Genomic DNA, 23893 nt, shown 5'->3' with positions numbered 1-23893 from the left:
ACAAATCCCCAAAACATCTGATCCTCCCACACAAACAAGTGAATCAAAGTGGTGTTTCACAACTTCTCGTCCGCTTTGCCTTTTTTTAAAATACAGATTACAATAAGTTTCCTCCATCAGTCAGCATCCTCAAACTGTGTCTTTGCCATGCCTTTTTTAATTCAACCTACATCCCAAACCCACTCACAAGCACTGATTCACATTTCACTAGCAAAGAACATCTAGACACGGCATCATGAAACACCAGACAAGAGATAAAATGGAGCAGAGTTAAAGTAACTGAAAGATCACTGATGGAAAGATCTTATGCTTAAAAAATAAAATAACAGTCTACAACTAGAATGGGAACAGTATTAAAATACACAACGGGTGATTTGAATTCATCAGGGTATACATTTTCTAAAGTTAAATAATAAGTTACACACACATCACATTTAAGTTCACCCTGATAAATTATTCATTGCGAGCTGATCTGCGAACACAGCACTGTTTTGCATATGCACCTCAAATCTGAGGCTGTTTCATTCACACAAGAAATCCTTGATTGTTTATTGTGTTGAGAGACGCGGCTCCTCCAATGAAATCGCCATCGTTTATTCATAATTTCATGTAAAGTGTTCTCCCATTAGAGAGCAGACAGATAACCTTTCACCTCGCCTCGGTCTGAATTTTGAAAAATTTCGCTGCTAATTTAGCTGCATTGTGTGTGTTCTGTGTGGAGACCGGAACACACGGTGCTCTTCACAACATATCCATTTACAAAAAATCAATAATTTAAATGGCAGCCATTGTTTTTCTGCACTTTTTAATGACACCGTCATAAGCACTTATCCGCCTCACAAAAGGAGCCCGTGCAGGCGGCGGTGGTGGTGGGGTTGGGGAGGCTGCCAGCGAAATTAAAATAATGAATAAAAGATAAGACAGAAGAAAGTGCTGAACTGGGACTCTGCCTGCGAGATCCCGGCTGAGCAGCAGTTATGAATCCAGGGCAGAGGTCACGTTTCTCGCCCTCCTCTGCAGCGAGAGCGTCTGAGGGCTGTGTTGATAATCTGACCTGGCGGGCTGGTCGTCGGTCAGGTGACGGTCAGTTCCTGGTGTCTCTGGTCTCCTTGGGGTGTGTGTGTGTGTGTGTGGAGGTGAGAGGGGTGGGGGCTACTGGCCGGCTTCCTGGAGATTTGATTTTGATCTTTTGGTCAACAGAGTGTATGATGTGTGTGGGTGTGTGTGTGTGTGTGATGGATGTCCTCTCCCTGGGTAGTATGATCTATGAATCCGCTCCGGGTCACAGTGTCTGTCTTGCTTGTGTTACATGGTTGTGATTTACATTATTGGATTGGGCTGCCGGTCCCCTGAGGGCCTTTTTTTTTTTTTTTGGAGGAGGAGGAAGTTACATCTTTGACAGGTCGTATGGCTCCCGCTCGCTCTATTATCAGCGGGGGCTTTGTGGTACATTGTCGAGATGTCGCACAATGCAATCCTATTTCCAGATGTTTCTCTTGTACTCCCAAGCCACTGTAAGGATTAATTTCATGCTTCAGCAGCTCGCTTTGGTTCTCGCTTCATTTACTCCCACCAATGACGCGTTATCTAATTGACTTCATTCACTTACGCAGATACTCCATAGTTAAGGCTCATAATTTGTGTTTATCACGTATTTATGATCCGTATTTATTCTGATGACGAAAAATGGGATTTCAGTTAAGTCAACAAACTGGGTGAAAATCAGGTCTCACCACACCAGCGTTAACACACACACACATACACACACTCCTTTGAATGTGCTCTGCTGTTGTTGTAGTAAACTCCTCGAGGCCCTGTGCAGTGTGAAATCACATCTCTGTTGCCATCGTCTTTTTTTTCTATTAAAAAGTGTGAATTGTTTTGGTTGTGTGGTAAACTGTGTCACTTGCTTCTGTGTTTGGTTTAGTGTAAAAAAACAACCCCCCCCAAAAAAAACACACTTCCTGTTCCTATGGTAACCACAGGTGACAGCAAATAAAACACGCCAATAATTTTTTAAAGGTCATGGCTTTTAAAGAGTGTATGGTCTTAAGAAGGAGTTAAGTGAATAATTAAAGTGAGCTCTGGTTCTTGTAAGATTGCCAGGCAAATTAAAATAGCCTGGACACTGGAGGAGGCAGGGTCAGCGTGCTCGCTCGGGCAGCTGTATTTCTCCAGCCCTCTTCCACAAATCATGAGGTTGCCTCAGTGTCACATGTCGGGCCGAGTCTCACGGCTGTTATCACCCTCGCGGCGGCCCCACGCTGAACTTTAATTATTGTGAGTGGCCTGGTGGAAAAACATTTTTTTTTCCTCCAGCTGACGCAGTGATGACACCCCCTTTGTTCTTCCCTCCCGACTGCCTCTGCCCTAACAGTGCTTCCTGTGTTGTTGCTGGACTTCAACCACAAATCCACTTCCCGGCTCTCGGAGATGTTTTCGGAGGTCGGGGTTTAGAGTGAGGTTTGCTCAGAAGTAGAACATACAGAAAAAAAAGGTTTGTTTGCAGCCCTTCAGCTCAGTTTTGGCTTCCCACAGACAGCTCATCAACCAGTTGTTCTGAGGAAGAAAAAAAAAAAACAACAAATTGTGAAACTGGCTGAGTCTGCAGGCAGTGCTGACACTCTGCTTACAGTCTGAACTGAGTCATTAGCAATTTCCCCGGTTTCTCTGTTTTTCCCCCCCTTTTCTTTGCTGATTCGCATTTGAAGATCCGTAAGTGATGCTTAAGGGGAAAATGATTGACGGCGCTTTGCGGACGGACATGTTCCTTAATGACAAACTGTTTCTCCAGGGTAGCGCTGGGTGGTTGAAATCAGTTTGTGAAGAGTAGGTCGAGAGCACTCCTGGGTAGCTGCGCACAAAGACTCTGTGGACAGAACGTGCTATTCTATTCTCAAGGTCTCCAAAGTCCCTTCGTCGCAGGCTTTTCACTCCACTCCATCATGTAGTGCTCATGTTTTATATTCGCTCTCTTTCCATGAATGAACCAAAAGTAGTTGGCTTGCTTGCTTTGTTCCTCTCCTCCAGCTCTGTGGCTGTGCAGGCAGGCCAGCAGCAAATTGTTGTTTATGCCGTGCACCCTCCACTTGTGCTCATCTGTTGTTGTTTCTTTCTTTCTTCTTTTTTTTTTACTAGCATCTCAGATAAATAACAGTCTGCAGGTAAATGCTATGTTTCTGGCTGCACAGAGCGGCAAAGACACGGTATGACTTTACAATGAATCAGAGATAATCACTTGTTTACACTGCGTTCTCCTTTATCAGTCACTATTATATAACCAACTCTGTGTCTAATCTCTGAACTGGATATTGTGCATGCTTCCTCTTTTTTGTCCAGTTACATCTTGATTTCTTTCTCACATCACTGATTTGTGACTATAATTAGGCAGCAAGTTTTTAGTCAATTGATTCTTTATGTTGATATGAATTTGCATTGCTTGAGCTTATTATCACCTCATACTAGTCCACTGTGTCCCATGCAGTGTCCAACACAACCTCTGATCCGCCGGTTGCACCTTTACATAGGTGAAGCTTAAGGTGCCAAGGCTAAAAAGAAGGTGCTCTGACATTTACGAGGACTTCCCTCCTTTGGTTTCTCTGAGGGCAGACACACATACTGAGGCCAACTATCTTACACAGCGTCTCCTGGCTCCATTTTTCAAAGAGAAAAGGAGCAGGAAACTTCTGACTTCCACTATAAATGGGTTTTGGGTTATGCCCACTAGTAAAAAGGGCCTTTTAATCTTCCCCAGCAGTCGAAGATGGAGACAACAGCGCAGTGAGGTCTGTGAGGATAACCAAGATATTTTAACTATTTTATGTGATATGGAGCAGCGTGTTCTCTGTAGCCCGGGAGAGCTGGCTCCTTTGCTTTGAATCAAAACAAAAAAGAGGGGTATTTCAGGAGACCATCAGCAGGCCATGCAATTAATTTCCTCCATTTGAAATACCAGAGAGGCAAGGAAGTAGGACATTGTGCTCTGCACAACACAGACTCCTTCTCCAGCCAGGTATAATAATCATTCACTGCTGTCATTTGAGGAATAAATGATTAAAAGAGCTGTGGAGGGTTTTTTGTCATTCCTATTTTGCGAGAGCATTTATTATGGAACATAAACACAGTTGATGGACAGTGCAGGAAAAACAGAACAATACTCGTCTGTTTGTGCCACCACTTGGTCCCTTTTTGTCGTCAATCAATCAATGCCAAAAAAAAAACACTTTCATAAACAGCATGAAGCAAAACAGCAAAAAAAACAAAAATGTAACCTGTCTGAAAGTTGATTTACAACAGAAAACAGCTTAATGCTGGATAACAACAATGGATTGCAACTGGTGCTTCTATTAAGCACAACAAAAGATAATCTGTCCATCTACGCTGCGGCTTTTCATTCAAGTAAATCAATCACCCCGCACAGGCAGCGGTAAACACAAAGAGAAGAACTGTTAAACCAAGAAGAAAAAAAGTGCACCAGAGAACAGCAATTAGCTTCCAGTGTGTGAGGCTGGATGGTTTTACCCCGAGCAGAGATGGACAGCCAGGAGCCGAGCAGGCAGCTGACTCACAAAGAAGAAGGAAGAATCTGCTCAATTGCCTGTTGCTCTTATTTATCTCTGAATGACAGGGCAAACAGGTTTCTTCCTGTTGCGAGGGAGTTTTTCCTGACCACAGTCACCATGTGCTTGCTCATGAATGAGTGTCAACTTGACTTTTAGCTCACTCTGAACAGTTTTCTATGTTTCTTTTTGCTATGAAGTTTCTGTAAGATCCCTGGAATCACCACTCAGACGTGGTGCAACATTTACTGGATCTTCATGAAAAACAAATATTGACCAGCATCCAATTTCTCAATCCAATCCCAATCTCATATTCAACAATAATAGTAATACAAAGCCTCTATGGGGGGAAAGAAAAAAAAGCACAATATGCCTGAGGAGGAGATGCAATAACCAAAGGGATTTTTCACAACCTGGCAACCCGAATGTTCGGTGCTCACTACTGATCTGAGCGCATGCTGGAGGTGTGGGAATAAATGTGGTAAACATCCTTCTTCAGTGAGGAAAATGTTTAAATCCACATGTCAGCTGAAAACGCTGGATGATGCAACCCCGAGTCCTCTTTGTCCACTGCCCTGCAGCCAAATATTTCTGTTCGAGTTAAGCTATTTCATCATATTTGACGGACAGGAGCAACGTATTTGCTTTTTTGTGAATAGAGCAAGGTCTGTCAAGCTGCCAGTCGCCCACTGCTACAGTTAACTGACTGATTGATTTAGATGCGACTTCCCTTGAGAGTGACATTCTCTCGTCAATGACACAGTCTATTTTCCCCCTCCATCCCCCTGTTCTCTCTTTTTTCTCCTCCTTCCATCTTTAACCCTCATGTCCTCCCCTTCCTTCCTGCTTTGCTAAATAGCCTCGAGCGTGAGCAGCACCCCATTGACTTCACTTGATGAAGGACGCAGACAGTCAATAAGTGCTAATGGCATGACGACTACAGATGAGCGCGTACATTCATCAATAGCAAACAGTCATCTTGTTACCCAAGTACAATCCTGAAAATGTCATTCTACTTTTAGCACCTTGGTTACTCCGTGCAGTGTCCATCTGTGTGATGGAACATGACATCTGACCTGCTGTGCATTTACAGTTCTGTTAAAAGCAAAAACGCTTTTAGTCGTCTTTGAAGCTCTTACTGCTTTGGAAAATTACGGAATTACGGAGTATTTAAATAACAAGAAGTGCATGCTTTTTCTGGTGAACTGGATGCAAGAGAAGCACTGATGCACCATCTAAGATGTGTGAGCATAACTTTAATTGAAGTAGCTATCGTAATTTAAATCCATTACTCTCTCTCTCTCATATTTCTCTTCTGTAAAGTGATAAAAAATAATCCTGCTGCCGAAGATAGGTTCGTTTTCTGGCTAAAAGCGTACAAAAAACATATTAATCTGACTGAAGTTTCAGCTTTTTCGCAGTGAATCCTTTGTTCTTCAGCGCTCTCTTTTTCACAGACTGAAGTTACAGTTGGACAAACTTCTCGAGAGCTAGAAATAATTCACAGCAGTGCCGTTTTTTTGTTGTTTTTTTTATCCTCCAACTGTTTCATACACTGCTGTGGTGTGTTGTTGAGGGTAAATGACACCTGCTTAAACAGGTAGGATGCATGGTGCTCTCCAGCTGCCATCTTATCAGCCCTGCCACAAGCTCCAGGAATACCGAGATGAGCGAGGGGTGTATGCGTTGGGGCGGTGGCTGTGGGGGGGGCAGACAATATCAGCAGCTGTGAGGAGGAGGGGCGATGGCTCACCGTGCCCTTATCTTATGCTGTAAGCTGGAGCAGGCTGCAGGTACAGCACTCATCAACCTCATGTCTGTATATGCATGTCTCAAGTGTGACGGTGTGTGAAACATTAACGGAGGCTTCAGCCATATTCCCAAACAGTGTTCTCATCTTCTGAAAGGCACCCCATAGCCCCTCAGCTCTGTTGGCTTTTTGTCATTACGCTAGATTGTATTTCACTGCCACCGTGTTGGCTCGGCTCCAGACATAAAAGAAAGCCTCAAGGATAAAACTAGACGTTGCTACTGCAGGTGCATTATCATTAAAGATCCTCAATTCTTTCACCCTTTAGACATTGGCCCTTCTTTTATCTGTGGGCGACTGTTGATCCATGCGACTTCACAGTGAGGAATACCATTTTCTGATAATATAATCCCTTCTCCAGTCCGGACCGGGTATCTCTTATATTCGTGTCTCTCCCCAGGAGAGTCTGACATACAGCCTGGTAGTTACTAGGCTGAATGCATCCGTCCTCCTTATCGCTCCCTCCACATTGTGACTCTGACGCACGGGGAGGATTGGAAGATGGACTGTGGTTGGGGAGGGTGTTGCTATGCCGTCCCATTAAAACAGGAAACATAAGGAAGTCAGTGATACAATTTATCCTCGCATAATGTCATTTTCCCCCCCCCACCTTTATTAGTCTTGACTTCTTATTAGCAGTTTGTCCAAGTCGTCAATATTCAGGGCGGACACATTTCTTTCACCGTTTCTCATTGCTGTCATTTTATTTCTCTTTTCCACAACATGAGGTTATATTAGGACAACTGAATTAACGCAGCTGCATGATCATCTCACCGCTTTCACGAGGCAGCTTTCAGATTACTCGGAGACTAAGGGATGTGATGCCGTCCTCTTGAGGTATAAATGTAGAGTGAGAAAAAAAAATGTAATCCAGGCCTCGGTGCTAACCTGGTTCCCAGAGGAAGTAGATACCAAGTGCAAGTCAGCACTTAAACAGGATGTGAGAATCTATTCTTTGCCACATTATTGCATCAGTGGAAGTTCTGTAATATCTGACCGCTCTTACATCTATAGGGAAGATGTGGGAGTCTCAGCTACACAGTAAAACGTAGGTGATGACAAAGAGCCATTTCAAAAAAAATCTCTTGGAAATTGCTGCATCAGCCCAGCCATGACAGCGGGTCATCTCTCTCATTTCTCCTTTTTTCTTTTTTTTCTCCCCCCTCTTTCCAGGAAAGTGTCAGTGGATGAGGTGGGCTGTTCTCCACAACCCATCATGGATATCAACTATTGGCCCCATCTCAAAACCTCCTGTCTGGCTGGTTCCTGCTACTTACCGCCTCCCTGTGTCTGAGCCGTGACACTCGGGGGACTCAGCCGACGACCATGACGCAGATGGACTACAAATACAGCCTGCTGGGCTCGGCGGCCGACGACTACCGCAAGAGGCCGCTGCTCCTGCAGGTGGACGACACGCCCATGAACTTGTTCGCCGTCCTGGAGGTGAAGCGGGAGCTGCCGAGGCGCTGGAGCACCCTGGGCTGCTTTCGCAAGATCCGTCTCTACAGCTTCCTGTTCGGCCTGGCCGTCACGTTCCTCATCATGGCTTCGTATATTCTGACCGGAGACAAGAAGGGCCTCCTCCTAACCCCTTCCCCTTACCACTTCAGCAGCCTGGTCAGCCCGGGACCTTTCACTTTTAACCTCTCCTCGGTGAAGGACTATGCACATATCAAATTAGTGGTCAAGTCCATCACATCCAAGGTGGAGTTTCGCAGCAGTCGACAGATCCCGGAGTTTAAGGCGCTGGCGAACAGTGAACCCCATGTGAGTACAGCCAAAACATACTCAACTGTTTTCCAGTGTAAATGTTATTTCTCTTCTTTCAATCATGATAGAAGCCAAGCCCAGCATGATATTGATCTCTGTTTTAATTGACAATCACAGATGTGTCTCGCGGTGTAATTAAATGCTTAGTGAAAAGGTGATTCAGATCAGTATTCGTGTCTACATGCTGTCTACATGGGGGTTCAATACAGCTACACTAGTGCAATTCCCCACCGGCTGCAGTTTCTAATTTAATTTATAAAGAGATAAACCTGCTCTGAAAACCTTGTATAACACTTCATGTCACAGCAGTTAATTGCATATAGCCTATGTCTCTACCTAATTTTTTTTTCAGAGGGGGATTTGAAGCTCAAAGTCATCAAACACATTGGCCCCCCGTGGCTTTCTCTTAGTGTCCGTCTCACCTCAAAGCCTGGTTCAATTAATTGTTAATCCTAATGATAATGACTTGTGCCAGGGCTATTTGCAACACAACTAATTTCTTATTGAACAAGCTAATGAATAGGAGAGTGTGACCGTGGGACGATCAATACCACATCTGTGGACAGATCTCGCGTTAATTGTCTTTCTTAAAAGTAGCCGTGTCTCACAGGCGGCTCACAATGAGGGGCTTTGTTGTATCCGATCACCAAAGAAACACTTTGAAACGGGAGTAGGAAAGTAAGTCTGAAATGTGTTGCCTCTACTCTACTCTACTGAATATGAAACAGCTTCACTGGACTCAATCTGGACTGAATGTGGCTTCTTTTACACTGCTTCCTGAATGTATTAGAGCAGGATTATACCTCAGCCTTTTACCTTTATTACGATGAATGATAATACCATTATTTTGTTGAAGGTTATCAGTCTCTTGTGTTTTTAGGGCCATGAAAATGTCTTAAAACAGAATAAATTGATGTTGATAACTTGGATACGACCCAAGTTGAGGTGAGGCAGGTGTCCAACACCACAAGTTTTCGAACTGAAATATGGCCAATTATAATTTTCTATTATTTAGCTCAGATGAAGACCACAAAAGGCTGAGTGTTGTGGGTGTGTACATCCATACTGGGCAAACAATGAGGGACCTGTTGTCTTATTATGGATCAGGACGGTGAATCAGCAGTGCAATCCAACTAATGATTTGTTTCAGGCTGAAGGCAAAGAGCCCCCTCAAAACGAGGGGAAAGAGGAAATGGCTGCAATAGAAACCAGACAGAGCATTAACAGAAAAGACATTGCTGATGTCCGCTGAATGCACTCTTCAGAAAGGATTTCATTATCTAATCAGGTTCAGTGTATTAAAATGATCATGATCTCTGCATGTTAGACTGATTGGGTGTAAATAACCTCAAACAGGGGGCTACCTCGCGTGTAAATGTAGCTGTGTGCTGTATCTAGAACCACTTCACTGCAAGTCAGCCCCATTAAGGACTCCTATTCCCCTGTACAAACTGAGTGTGTACTTGTGTCCCACGCCGTGAGTGGCCCGCTCACAAAAAAGTTTTTAAATTGGTCAAACAAACCCCTTCCTTTGCTGTGTGTGTGAAATGACTGGACTGTATTTATCCTGTGTTGTGCCGCCTTTGCAATGATAATCTCAGGAGGCTTTGCCTGGAATGTTTTTATCTTGTTATTTGGGAAGTATGTTGACTCAGCGGCTTAACTCAGCTGTCTCTCTTTGCCGTTTACAGATGTTTTCTGTTATCCCCCGCAAATTCCTGCCTGGCATCAAGAACCCCTGCTGGTATGAGGACTACACTGGGAATATCACTTCGGACCCATACAGGACAAATTTGTATGCGCGCTATTCAAAGCGCTTCCGGACCGTGTTTCAGCACTTGAGGAACACTTTTCGAGAGCACTTGTTTCACCGTGACGGTAAACTCTACCGCATGCGGTGCCTTCCTTATTTCTATATCATTGGCCAACCAAAGTGCGGCACAACGGACCTGTACGACAGACTGAGGCTGCACCCGGATGTCAAGTTCACCATTTTCAAAGAGCCACACTGGTGGACCCGCAAGAGGTTTGGTGAGTAAAGCAAACTCTAATCTGTGGTGATGGAGGCCTCCGAGCTGTTACACAATAATGAAACAGAGCCCAAGAGTATTAGACGTGTGAAATGTGACTCTCTGCAGTGTATCATCTTGGCAGCATCCTACCTCAGGGAGCCTCAGAAACGCATGCAGTGACAAACATTTGAAGGGGTCTCACCCTCAAAGGCAGGCCTGTCTGTTTCACAAGCATAATTAAATTCACCTCATGTATTCTCACTTATCATCCTATTGTTCAGCTGTGAGATGTGATGTAATTGTCTTAATTGAATTCCATTATCTTTACATATTTTACTAGCTAATTGGCAGGAAAGACTTTATGGTATTGACAGCCAGCTTCATATTGTAAAACTGATTTTTTTCCTTCATCAAATATACTGCAAACTGTAACAATAACGTCTTTTTTCCAAATATTCTACCTAGCTGGATGTGAGCCCTGAATGTGATATGAATTAAGTATCTCTGATGCACGCAATTCAATCTCCCAATGCAATTAACCGAGAAATGAATTTTCAAGACCCCATCTTGTGCTGCGCATGAGAATAAACTTATAAGCTGTTTATTTTCTACCTGAGAGTTCTTAGCCACAAATTTACACCTCTAATGTGCTGTATTTACAATAGTTATTCTTCTCCTCCAGTCAACATTATAAACTCCTTCCTCTGTGTGCTTTGCAGTGTTCATATGATACATAGGCGGTTGGTTGAGCTCATGCAGTTGCGTTATCATGCAGATAGATTTAGACACATCAGCATCATCTGTGACAGATTTATCTCTGCGGTTGAAAATGTGCAAGGAGCACATGAAACGAAACAACAGAAAAAAGGTGCAGCCTCACTTGTTTTGAACCTGCATGAGTGTCTGGTTGCGCTGTTTCCTGTGCTCGCTTAGCAAACACTTAGGTAACATGCGCAACACATCTCCAAACCACAGATCCACTGCTTACGTCTGCTGCGAGCTGTCGCCTCGTTTTATAGCGTTCCCTTTTGCACATCATGGATTTTATACTCTCATTTAAAACAGCAATAATTTATTTCATTAGACAGCAAATCATTTTATGAGGGAGCTGTGCATGTTTTACAAATCCTTAGAGCCATATTTCCAGTCTTATTCTGTATTTAGCTGGTTTACACTTTAACATTATCTATTAAGTACTACATTTTTCTCAGTTCAGTTTTTTTTTAAAGATGCAACCCACCATCTTTCTTGCTCACTGTCTGCTTTCATTGTCAGCCTTTGAACAGGTGGCAGTGTGTCATTTACTCAAACAAAGAGATAAACCCTCAACCTGTGCGTTGAGAGGTACAAGCCGCCTCGCAGCAGACATCTGGTTGTGCGGCAGTTCTGCCATCTAAATGTGTGGATGCCACATTGTGCGTTTCCTGAACCATGAGCATCTGTGATGTTAAAAAGGAGCCGCCACACCACCACAGATGGGATTAAAAGCTATGCGAGATCTGGGTGAGAGACTGTATTTGCCCAGAATATCGTACAAATCCAACCCCCCACTTAACCTACGTATGCTTTGTGTTATTACTTCTTTAGTCTGATTTGGTGGACTTCTGTATTGATGCTAAAAAAAGAAAAAAAAGCAATTTAATCCGTTCTCCCCTTAGATCTGAAAGATCTTTTTCAAAATGAAATGTAGTTGATAATTAAGTGTCCAGAGTACAAGTAGCAGTTTTAAAAGTAGGCTAAGATTCTAATTTTGTCTTAGGCTTTTGCTCCCAAAAGAAAGAAAATCATTCCCAATACCTACACGATTTTTTTTTTGTTTTGTTTCTTTTATAAGTGAAACAGCCATTAAGGCTCATGAATAATGGAGTATCTTCAGCAGCTCAAGAGGCAGGCATCAGCAGTGTGAGTCAGTCTCTGTGTGTGTGTATGTGTGTGTATCACTCCAGGTTGTCTGCATTTGCAAATAGGTATAGGAGGAACAAGAACAAGAAAAAATGTGACGCAGAGAGCAACGGTTTGTGAACTGTAGAGCACAGATCTGTCTAATGGCTCTGTTCAAAGTCAGTTCATCTTATGCAATGAAGTCAGATTAGATAATGACTTTATAGGGAGTTGAAAGATGCGTACATACAGTGTGGAGATAATCTCATAATTTTTCTTTAAGAAGAGCAGCAGCAGTATCGCATCAGCGCAGCATGAGGACTCAATTTTCATGGTGATTTCTCTTTATGGATGAGCACTATTCTTCTGCTCGGCGATGAGTGATACACACATTTTGTGTTGCCTGGAGCTACCCATCTAAAAATTACTTAATGATTTTAATAATAATTCCACCTAAGGGGGTTTTGGCATGATACCTGTTGGAGGTATGACATACAGTACATGTTTTTGTTGTTGTTGTTTGTTGGAAATTTCATCCAAATTCTCACTGCGAATATCAAAAGGAGGCTTAAACTGTTGCAGCCGAACCGATCCTTTTGAAGTTCATCCAGTTGCTGACGATGCCCCTAATCCCTCCGAGACTCGCAAACCCCTAATTGGTGGATTGATCAGTCAGCATGCAGTACTTATTTTACCGTCCCGCATTCGGTTTTAGTTGATAATTATTTGGACCTCACAAAGCTGCGGGATGTGGATGCGTTGTTTGTCGTCTTGATTCGCCCAGCCTCGCGCTTGTGTTTTCTGCAGCCTTGTGATGTTGCGGAGCAGGAAATGCAGCTCTATCCCAAGGACATCGGTCCCCCTCTCAGTTATTGCCCCCCCCCCCCCCTCCACTACCACCACCACCCCTCCTCATTCCCCATGCTTTCATCTTTGCTGTCACTTTCTTTCATTCCCTCCATCCCCTCTGGTGTGGCACTCAGGGCTCTGTGCTGGTAATCAGCACTTTTTCTCTTAAGACATCCGTAGAGAACACCAAATTCAAATGGTCTTGTTTTGTATTTATTTATTTCATTCCCCCTCGAGGCTCCACTCAGCCAGCGCTGTGAAAAGGTGATTTGATGCTACCCGCGCTGCATAACTTTCTTTAGAGGAACAGTTTGAATCTTAAACAGATGCATCTGCCTCATACAGTATACCCATCAAGAAACACAGGCTATTTGAAAATTGTCTGACGCTTCATTCATATCAAAAAGCACGCGTGTGAAAAAAAAAAAAATAATAAAAAGAATGAAAGAAAAAGCCCTGAAGCGAGACACACCAGCGCCATCACACCTCATACGAGTGTGACCGTTCTGGATGAATAATGATGCAGGCTGGCTGTGAGAAGAGTTTACTGGAGTTTTCTAATCATGTTTTCCTTCTAACTAGAGAAAGGTATTTTACTGCGACACCATCAAAGCATCACTGAGAGTAGCAGACGCCTGAGCTACCTCATTATCCTTATGCTGCATGGATACTCCACTAAGTCCACTGAATCACCACAATTGCCTAGTAAATTGTAATTATTCTGTAGACCACAGGAGCTTGGATGGAAAACACATTTTGCTAGTCTTACATTTAAAGCATTAACTTGACATTGGCCCTTAATTGGAAACACTGAAAGCTGAGCAGAGACAGTATTCCCTGCTGAATTTTGGATTGGATCTGATTTTATTAGGTCACCCTGCAGGCAGGACAGCACAGAAATGCTAACAACCGTCTTTAGTGTGATCACAGGAGCAGGGGAACGGGCGAGGGCTGCCAGGAATAAAAAACATTTCTTGACTGATACTCACTGACATCAGTGCAGCAGATTCTCTTCCTAACCATGTCTGAGATGGAGCGTTTCCAACACAATATTATAAGTGATAACTCGCCAGGAAAAGAAAGTAGTTGAAACGGAACCTGACCCGATGAAGCGCCTCCATGACCCTTTGCTTTCATCTCTCGCCAGGTATTATTCGTCTCAGCGAGGGCTTCCATGATCGATACCCAGTGGAAGACTACCTGGACTTGTTCGATCAGGCTGCTTACCAAATCCAGGGCAACCTCACAGCAAATGCCAGTGGAAGCCCCAGCCAGCCCAACGTCATCATAGGTAAGCAGCAGCCAGTTCCTCTACTCTGGTGGTTGAATTTAATAATACAGTACATGCCATTAGAAATTGTTCCCCTCAAGCAGCAATTTTATCAACTTTTCTGTCCATATGGATGAGTTTAACATCCAAAAGGACCACAAGAACTAATATTGAAAATATTTTGTTCATATACTGAGCTTATAAACCTTTAAACTTTCAGTATTTGGATCAAGTAGCTTGTGTGGAATAAGGTGTCAGATTTAAAGGCTATACAGCTGTCATAACACGGAAATATTGGCACATCAACGCCATTAAATGCTTGTGAACTTTTGAATAAAGACTTGGGCTGTGTTCGAAACCGCATACTTCTCCTACTACTCGTACTACTCATACTAACGATTTGAGTATGCAGTATGTTCACACTGCGCAGTATGCGATTTGCAGTAGGCGAGAAGTTCCCGGATGCATACTAGATTCGGCCGAAATGTTGAGTATACATCATGAGGTCACTACTCATACTCAAACTACCCAAGATGCAACGCAACGTGACGTCAAGGACCGCCTCTTCCTTGCCGCGAAAAAAAAAAAAAAAAAAAAAACGGAGAAGGAGGAGCCGAGCGGACGAGAGGAAAAATGGAGGGGCAGCAATACAAATGTGAGCAAGCTAGCCACAGTGGGGACAGGTTCACTTCCTGTTTATAAAGTAAGAGCACTGACGTCATTGTAACGGCTTTCTTTATGGTCAATTGCAACGGGTGCTTTATTTTGACACAGAAACCGGAAGTACAGTGCTCACTACGGCTGGTTTTACTAACGCCAGAGAAGTCCGACTTCGTCCGACTAAAATTGTAAATAGGTGTTATTTTGTCATTTTTTCAACACCATGGGGATACGAAGTAGTACTTTCTCGCCTGAAAATGTTTCAAATGTTGCTGAAGTTATATATTTACAGAGTTTAGAGCTTAAGTGAAATCAGCTTCAGGGCGGCTGATTTCGGCTCGGGCAGGAGCGAAATGCATTGTGGGTTATCATAGTACGCAGCAGTGTGAACGCTCTGCATACTGTATGATCGATTAGTATGTAGTATGGAGTATGGAAGTATGCAGTATGGAAGTATGTAGTATGGAGTATGTGGTTTCGAACACAGCCTTGGACTCCACCAGCCCTATGCTAATGGCCCTTCACTGATCTCCATCTATTTCCAGTCTACTATCCAATTTCCAATTATCTGTCATCCTTACTTTGACATAAATTTAAATCCAGAACACAAAGAGTCTCAGAACCAGCAGCTGGCTGCGGTTTAAGGTGCCTCTTGTGTGGACAGAGTCAGGGAGGATGACCCTGTCTATTCTGGGCCGCGGTCCTGGACTGACCTGCAGGTCTAGGTTGATCCCTTTGTCTGGTTTTAGTCACCAGCTGCACCTGCGACACCTAGCTGTGAAGGATTATCATTGTGTTAATATCTATTTTATAGTTTTGAAGCTTTGGTATTTCATAGTTAGAATTGTTTTGGCAATTGCAATTAATTTTTATTTTGTTGTTAATACATCTGTTTAATGTTTACTTGTTTGTATTCCTGCACACTGTGCTGCTGCTCATCTTGGCAGGACATCCCTGGAAAAGAGATTGTTAATCTCAATGGATCTTTTCCCTGGATAAATAATGGTTATATAAGAAATAATAAAACCATAAAATATCAACAACTTTTCACATTGAGCATGCAATGCCCCACTACAATTCACTTCAAATCAATCAAATTCCAAGTAGCACATTCTGACGTATTATTTCTACTTCAATGAACCACTACTGATCTATTATCTTAGGAAATGCGTTAGTATGAAGCTACGAGAACAAGATACAAATGATAGCCTGTAAAACACTATGTCTGTCACTCTGCTGTTTTGCTAATCAGATCTCCCAGCGGTTTTAAGCTGCACAGATATTTCCTGTTCAGCATAATTTCTGCCTTCCTGTTTTGTCAAAGTGTCACATCATGTCAGAGAGCAGCTTTAGCCCTCCTCCTCCCTCTGCTGATTCAGATTAGTTACTCAGGTCATGTATCAGCGCTGTGATCTGTGAGGAACGCGGGCCGACAGTACTCCGTGGCCTCATCGGGCTGCAGCCAATAGCGTTTGGCTCGGAGGTGACCCGACACTTCCCTGCAACTTCACTTGTAATCTCGCCTCCAATATTACAAAGCTGCTATTAAAGCAGCAGGTAGCGCGGCTGAGGCACAGTGCCGCTCTGTAGCAGCTTCTCTCACTCCAGAGGGTGACGGTGATTTTTAAGAGAGCCAGTGACTCAGCCCTAAAGAGAGGTCGAACAGCTTAATAATATTGGACTTCCTTCTGCCTCACTTAGCCACTTCACTGAAGTGCCGTAGAAAGGAATTATTGTCTTTTTTTTTTTTTCCTGGATAGCAATAATATCCACAGCGGGGTGGAGAAGTCTTACAAACCTCCTTCCTCTATCTGCATATCCTGTTTCCAGCCCCTCTGCTTCCATCTGTCTCTGTCTTTCCCCGTCCTCCGAAGGCGATCTCAAAGAACTGCTCAGCTGCGAAGAAAAACTGATTTAAGTTTTCAACAATAGTCTTTTCACACTGGACTGAGTTGGTGCATTGAACGCAGCTTAGCGTGCCGCCCTGTTTTGTTTCCCTCTTTAAATAAATAATCCTTGTAAAGGGGGGGGGGTGTGGTGTGCCAATGCCCCGCTCAGTATTCACACCATGCCCTGGGAGCGCCCAGCAAGGTGCAGGCCTGTGGCCAGGATCTTGGGCTTTTGACTCTCCTCAGCCTGCCGGCCAAGACCAAGCCGCTGAGGAACACCAGAGGCACGCCGGTCTGGCTCCTCCATTTGTTTGCTCTATTACGGCCTCCCCCCCGTGGCGCAAAAGGAGCCCTTTTAATGGGCATGGAGACCTTTAAATAGACCTGAGCACGGTGCATATCATTTTTTAGGCATAACAGCATTGCCGGCATGCATCCTGTTTCTCTCTCACCTTTGTCAATGACACAAAATAGGTCCTGGCTATCATCCCCTTTCTCTGGGAAAAAGGAGGCAGATAAGGCCCCGCGTTGTGTTCCCTCCAAATACATCACAGCTTCACTTCACAGATAAGAGGATAATGAAGGCACAGACAGCCTAATGAATCCTGGATATCATTTCTCAGCACACGCCTGATAAAGTTTCGGCTCTCAAACTGTTTGACGAAAAACTATGTCTTCTGACTTGTTATGCGCGCCATTACGGTCATCGTGTGGGTTGTAGTCGTTCCACAATTTGGTTCACAGCTGGAGATGTAATTACTCTCATTTCTTTTGTTTGTGCACTTGCTCGAGAATCTTTTTTTATTGACTTGTTGCATGTGTGCGGAGAACACGCTGTGTCGGATAGTTACACCGTCAATGAGGAGGCAATTATTGAAGCACGTTGAAACAAACCTCCATACGTTTATAGAATATTTGTCAAATGTTTTCAACTCGATGAATTGATCCGTTTGTATAGACTTTTTTGCATGTTTGACAATCTGACAAAACATTCAATGATTCAAATAAAAAAGGTAAATATTAGTAGGGCAAATATTTACAGGTTAACCATTTGTTGTTGTTTTCATGCATGCTTCAGAAACCTTTAGGGAAAGAAAAAAAAAAGTTGGTATACTGTACTTGGAGCTGCAGCTATCAACATCTATCGCCACAGATTATTTTCTTGAAGTGAAATCATCTGTTTTGTCTGAACCTGAATATAATATACAAGAAAGAGACTAAGAGAAGACAAGCTGCGAATGGGAATCATGAAATATTTGCCACTTCTGCTTGAAAAATGACTTCAAAAGAATGAGTTGATTATCAAATAGTTGCATAAAATCTTCTGTGAATCCAAGTCATTTCAGTTGTAGTTTGAACCAATCTTCCGCTTTGAAAACACAATCTATAAAAACTGGAAACAGTGTGTATTTAACTCCACACATCAAATGCAAAGCAAAGGGTTTGGGGAAGGAGAGGAAAATATGTGTCTCCATGTGCATTTTGTTTTGTCTCCGTGTTGATTGTGTGTGTGTGTGTGCTTGTTAGGTTGTGGCTGTGTGTGAACCTGAACCACTGTGGGTGTGTTTTTGCAGGAGAAGCCAGCGCGTCCACCATGTGGGATAACAACGCCTGGGTGTATTTCTACGACAACACCACAGAGGGAGAGCCTCCCTTTCTTATCCAGGACTTTGTTCACGCCCTGCAGCCTGATGCCCGCTTCATCGTTATGCTCAGGGACCCAGTTGAAAGGTGGGAGTGATCCTTTTCACTGCTCTAAAAAAAAACAAAAAAACAAAAAAAACACCCTGCCGGTTCTGACATGCTCGCTGCTGCCTTTGTGCCTCCATCATGACTGTTTATAGTGCAGATACAGACAGACACTTTTTCCCCGTTTATAGGCAACAAAAGACCTGTGGTCACAGGAGATGTGCTGCCTTTTACTCAGTCTGGCTGTCACATAAGTTTCATTATGATGCCTTTATCAGACGCGTGGAGAGCTTACTGCGGGATGCCTGCGAGGCATTTGCTTCAAACTGGGGATTACTTTATGCTGTTAATGTTGATTTTTACTTAAGAGAATGTCTGAGCATGCTCTCTATAATTGCCTTTGTCTGTCAAATCACAGTCTGTGCAACCTTTCCCTACAGCCGCTCTAGGGGAAATGAATTTTTATGACTCGGGACTTGTTTACAAGCCTAGCATCTTTTTCGGTACAGACACTGTCTATCTTTATATGGTTCACGGGGCTCCGGCGTTCCTTTTTAATACAGGCTGACATCAGTAAGATAACACTTGCAAATAGCTTTGGCCTTTGGTTTGTTACAAGAGGCAGCAGAGACGCATTTACTAAATCATTAGAGCTGAGATTAGCGATCTAGAAACGAAAAAACTTCACCGAGATCTAAGTTTACTGTCAACACATGAACTTTTAAGCCTCATTATTTTCGGAATAAAGAATATATCATGTTTGTTTTTTTCCCCCCTTCAAGTCACTGTTGCATAATCAGCAACTCACTTGTGCTTTCTCCCATTTTTTTTCCTACTTTGTACTACTGGAAAGATTTTTCTGAGCTGTCAACATTTGCAGTTGCGCCGTGTTTAATGTTGTGATAGCTGTTGTGTTGCTGTGCGAAGCATTATTTTTTCATGATTCAAAATATGGGTAAAAAATAGGTTTTAACCTGTCTGTTTCTTAAAAAAACAAAACAATGTATCTAAGAACCAAAAACAGAGTTACAGTCTGTATAAATGAAAGGTGAAATGTCATTGTCTGCCTTATGTTCCAATTTGCTTACAGAACATCTCTTTTGTCTTGCAGGCTTTACTCTGACTACCTTTACTTTGGTATTGCCAATAAGTCCGCAGAGGATTTCCACGAGAAGGTGTCAGAGTCGCTGCAGTTATTCGAGGGGTGCCTTACGGAGTACACAATGCGCTCCTGTGTGTACAACACTACTGTCAACAATGCCATGCCAGTGAGTCAACCCTCCCGCCTGCTTTTGTCTTGCAGCCCTGCTAAAAATAAATAAATAAAAAAGGCATTTAGTGACCAGTGTATTAACTGGTGGGAAGAAAGAAATAGAAAAAGCGGTGAAAAAGACAGATGGAGTGAAATCCACACTTCATTAACACCTGCTAAAGCTTGCTGAACCGACTTTATGAAAGGATTGGCGACACTGAGGAGTGCAGTGTCCACAGCCTCTCTTTGTACCAGAAAACCTAGTTTACCAGCTTCCTCCTTAATCACAAAACAGACTAAGTCTTAGTGTCAGCCAGTGCAGGGCCCCACTGTTGGGCCCCTGGCCAGCTTTTCCCACAGTGCCTTGAGGCAGACTGGCAGAGAGGGGGAGGAGGAGGAGGAGGAGGAGGAGGAATCTGGCCCGTCCTCTTTTGGCTTCCCCTCCAGGCTGCCTTGTATTCAGACATCCTCCTCTCCAACTGCCACTGACAAGCTATATGGCCCTGCGGGAGCGTGCATGCTCTCTGCCGCTGGCCTAATTGTCCATCCACTAATATCTCCTCAGAGTTATTAGACCATGTGAAAAAGCATTACAGCTGTTCTTACAAGCGGTCCGTCATGCCTGTGGCTGATAGATAAAAGTTTTAGGGCTCAGATTAGAGAGTCCAGAGAGAAAAGACGAATAAACACCAGCATGAGAAGACGACTGACCTTCACTGTTGTACCAAAATTGATTTAACAAAGCAAGAGTTACTTGGCTTGGGTTTCATTTGCTCTGAAAGGACTTTCGGTTTTGCTAAAGAGGTGAAAGGACACAGGTCATTTATTTGCCAATATCAAGGCATCTGGTTTACACCTCCCTGTAATAAACTCTCACAAAGGGGAATCCAATAATCAATTTCACCAATAATTAGGCTACCTGCAAATGCCCTGGTGAATTCTCATGCAAGAAGATCTGTGTCTGGTTTTCTTTTGGGGCAGAAAATAAAAAATATTTTTAATGAATCGGGCGACTGGTCAATCTACAAAAATGTCAAATAAAGTTCCCAGAGCGAAAGCTGACATTTTCAAATTGCTTGTTTTCTCCGACCAACCGTTCCTAAAACCAAATACATTCAATTTACAGTTATATAAAACATTTGGCAAAAACCAGAGCTTGGAAATGTTTTTGCTTGAAAAAGAAAGCTGGTGGAATTTGTTCCCTCCCTCTTTTCATCCCTCCCAACCTTAAAGAAGTTAACCATGCATGCAACTACAATCATGTCCCTCAGCATAGGAGGAAGTTTCCTTGATTGCCTCTCATTGATTCCTTTGTTTCGTGTCCTCAGGTCAGATTGCAAGTCGGCCTGTACATTGTGTACCTAATGGACTGGCTGACCGTCTTCGGCAGGGAACAGATTCTGGTCCTGAGGTTGGAAGACCATGCCTCTAACAGGAAATACACCATGCACAAAGTCTTTGATTTCCTTAACTTGGGTGAGTGACCAACACACTCCAACTCTAGTCATTTCCTGTGGGGACTTGGATTAATACTATACAAATACAGATCAATAAACTCAACGTAATGTTAAATGTGTAACACAGACAACAGAGATTTACCCATTTAAATGCTTTGAAAATCTATACGAAGGTAGATTTGAGAAGTTGAAGGCTCAGTTTCTTTGCATTGCGAATCAATCGGAAAAAAGAAACCATGTCTTTATTCTTCATTTGTGTGGCAGCCTATATAGTGCAAGTATTGCATTAGAATATTCTGCTGATTTTTAAGTGTCAAGTTGTGTAGAGCCCGCCAGCTCCGAAAAGAAGGGTAAATTTCCTTCAGATACAGTTCTGCTCTTCCAAACTTTCAGTATCAAAAAGGTGCCAGCATTTCCTTTGGGTATGCTTGAACTGATTGCTGTTAGTAACAGGCCAGTGTATATATGTGCAAAAACAGTTTTTCCCCTGTCTGCCCCTTCCGTTCTGTCTCACTGATTCATCCCACAGTTTAATTGCCCCAAAGCTCAGACTTAGCTCTTCAAAGAGCTGCCGAGGTGCGATCACCTCCCAGACCGTCAAATCTTCTGCTCAGAGCGCTGCTGAGACATGGTGACATTTCGGTGTCCTTTGCTGTATTTTATTCCATTTGTTCAGTACTGTGGAAATAACTGTGGCCAAGGACGACAGTATGTGAAAGACGTGTTTGTATGTGTTTTACAGGGCCACTGACAAAGGAAATAGAGTCAGATATCACAAGAAGTCCAGCATCAAACGCCAGGAGGCCAGCTGACAAAAACCTGGGACCCATGCTGCCCATCACTAAAGAGATCCTGCGGGACTTTTACACGCCATTCAACGACAAACTGGCCAAAGTGCTACGAAATGACTCCTTCCTCTGGGAGAACAACTCTAAACTCTGAACAATCCACCTCCCTTTTATTTCAGTTCAAACAAACAAAAAAAAAAAGAACAAACCACTGACATGTCAGCCAGCCCCTTCATTTGAGTTTCATCTCTCTCAAGTGCCCATGAAAAATCAATGTTATTTTTTTTTTATTTAAATTATTTTTTAAGTTATAAAAGCAGAGATGAATCAAAGATAGAAAATAGCACAAGTGAGCGTGGTGATTTTGTGTGTGTGTTTGAGTGAGAGAGAGTGAGTAAATACATGCAAGAAAGAATTGTTGGCAGGTCTTGATTGTTATTCTTTTTGTGACCAGGTGTATAAAATTAAATAGTGAATTCAAAGGTATAAAAAACAGTGTCATGTGTTATTTTTAAAAGCTGTGTTGTGTTGGATTCATCAGAAGATATTTTGCTTCACAGAACTGAGGAGATGAGACCAGGAACATCGGTTTCTGTCTTTTCATCCGACATGACAGAGACATGGATTGCGGTTTATTTACAATTCAAGTTCAGTATCTCCAAAGTTTCATGTGATGAGAAGCTGAGCAGCAGCTCTGTGTGTGATCTGTGTGACCAATGAAACACCACCACCCTCTACTGGCAGTTATATGTAGTTGCAACCCTAAAAAATTGCCTCAGTAATTGCTGACACCAACAGTAAGATACCAAAAAAACTAAAATAAAATGATCAAACGGCTTTCACCAAACATAAACTTCAGTCGGGGCAGTCGAGGGTCTGCATCAAGATGTTAAAAGAAGCTGTAGATTAAAGGAAAACTAACTGGTCATTTGTGTTTGACTGAAGTTGAGTGTGTGAGCTTTCTGGGAGGCATCCATGCACTCTGATCAAGTCTTCTCTAGCCTATATAATATTTTCCATGAGTTTGTCATGAGCACCGAATAATTAACAATTCCTACACGCTTAATTAAAATGTTTGTAATTGGATTTTATATGATCAAAGATGGCAGATTAAATCAAAAACTACTGAACATCTTAGAGACACAGCTGCACACAGAGATAAGAGACAAGTCAGCACAAACCAACAGCGAAACCTTATGATTCAATTCAAATACATGTCAGACATTTCTAAACAATCTCAATTAAGGACGTAGTGAAATTACAGTCTGTGCTGCAGTTATACATCTTCTCTACACTAGAGGGCAGGCAGTATCAAAGAATATACACTTGCAACAACAATAGAATAGGGACAGTTCTCCAGTTTCAACAACATCCAGATGAACTTGTGTTTAAAACAAAGAGGAGCCTTGATTTTAAACAAGGAGAAAGACAAAAACACCTGTTAAGTCTTTCTTTTCTGGCAGACCATTACAGCTTCTTTCCAAAACAACACATCAAGACGAATTGACCCAAATACCACTGATAAAAACCCTCCTTTATAATTGAGTGAAAAACTGCAATTACAAAGATTTATTGAAGGGCATGATGAGCCATTCTTCGTGTTGCCGTTTTCGAAGGGGAATACAGCTTTTTCACCGCTCAGTCTCAAACCTGCCAGCTACTTCCTTCTCACTGAAACCTAGACGGTCTGACTGGAGGAAAAGAAAAGTGACTGCAAATCATTTGCATATTTTGTTTGGAGTTGGAACGGTCCATCTGGATGGCTGAAGAGGTTCCGTTTTGATGAGAGCCCCCGACCAACTTCAATTTCCTCGGAATTCACAAATATTATCAAAGCGTCTTTCATCCAAGTCTGTGCTCTCTCAGAATACAGTAACTGACAGGAAAATGGACAAATGCTACTGTTGGAGGAAACCCAACAGACGCTTTGAAAGAACACATTTAGCCAAAGATCCTGCTAGTCCATATTTCTCTGCATTGCCTCTGTGTTGAATTTTGGCCTCTTGT

At 42.9% G+C, this 23893-nt stretch overlaps 1 protein-coding gene across 1 annotated transcript in view; it reads left to right on the top strand.

Moving 5' to 3' along the window:
* Window positions 1-22289, top strand: part of chst15 (carbohydrate sulfotransferase 15) — a 33247-nt gene extending 10958 nt beyond the window's left edge. The window contains exons 2-8 of the mRNA XM_083994041.1: window positions 7543-8136; window positions 9831-10170; window positions 14029-14172; window positions 18275-18431; window positions 19501-19657; window positions 20970-21117; window positions 21841-22289. Of these exons, the coding sequence (XP_083850167.1) occupies window positions 7696-8136; window positions 9831-10170; window positions 14029-14172; window positions 18275-18431; window positions 19501-19657; window positions 20970-21117; window positions 21841-22040 (1587 nt within the window). The 5' untranslated portion in view covers window positions 7543-7695 and the 3' untranslated portion in view covers window positions 22041-22289. The remainder of the gene's footprint in view (window positions 1-7542; window positions 8137-9830; window positions 10171-14028; window positions 14173-18274; window positions 18432-19500; window positions 19658-20969; window positions 21118-21840) is intronic.
* Window positions 22290-23893: the final 1604 nt, after the last annotated feature.

This window comes from Trachurus trachurus, assembly GCF_905171665.1.
Source record: "Trachurus trachurus genome assembly, chromosome: 19".
Classification (NCBI taxonomy): Eukaryota; Metazoa; Chordata; class Actinopteri; order Carangiformes; family Carangidae; genus Trachurus; species Trachurus trachurus.
Note: the sequence above shows the minus strand (reverse complement) of the source record. Positions and strands in the feature narration are given on the sequence as shown.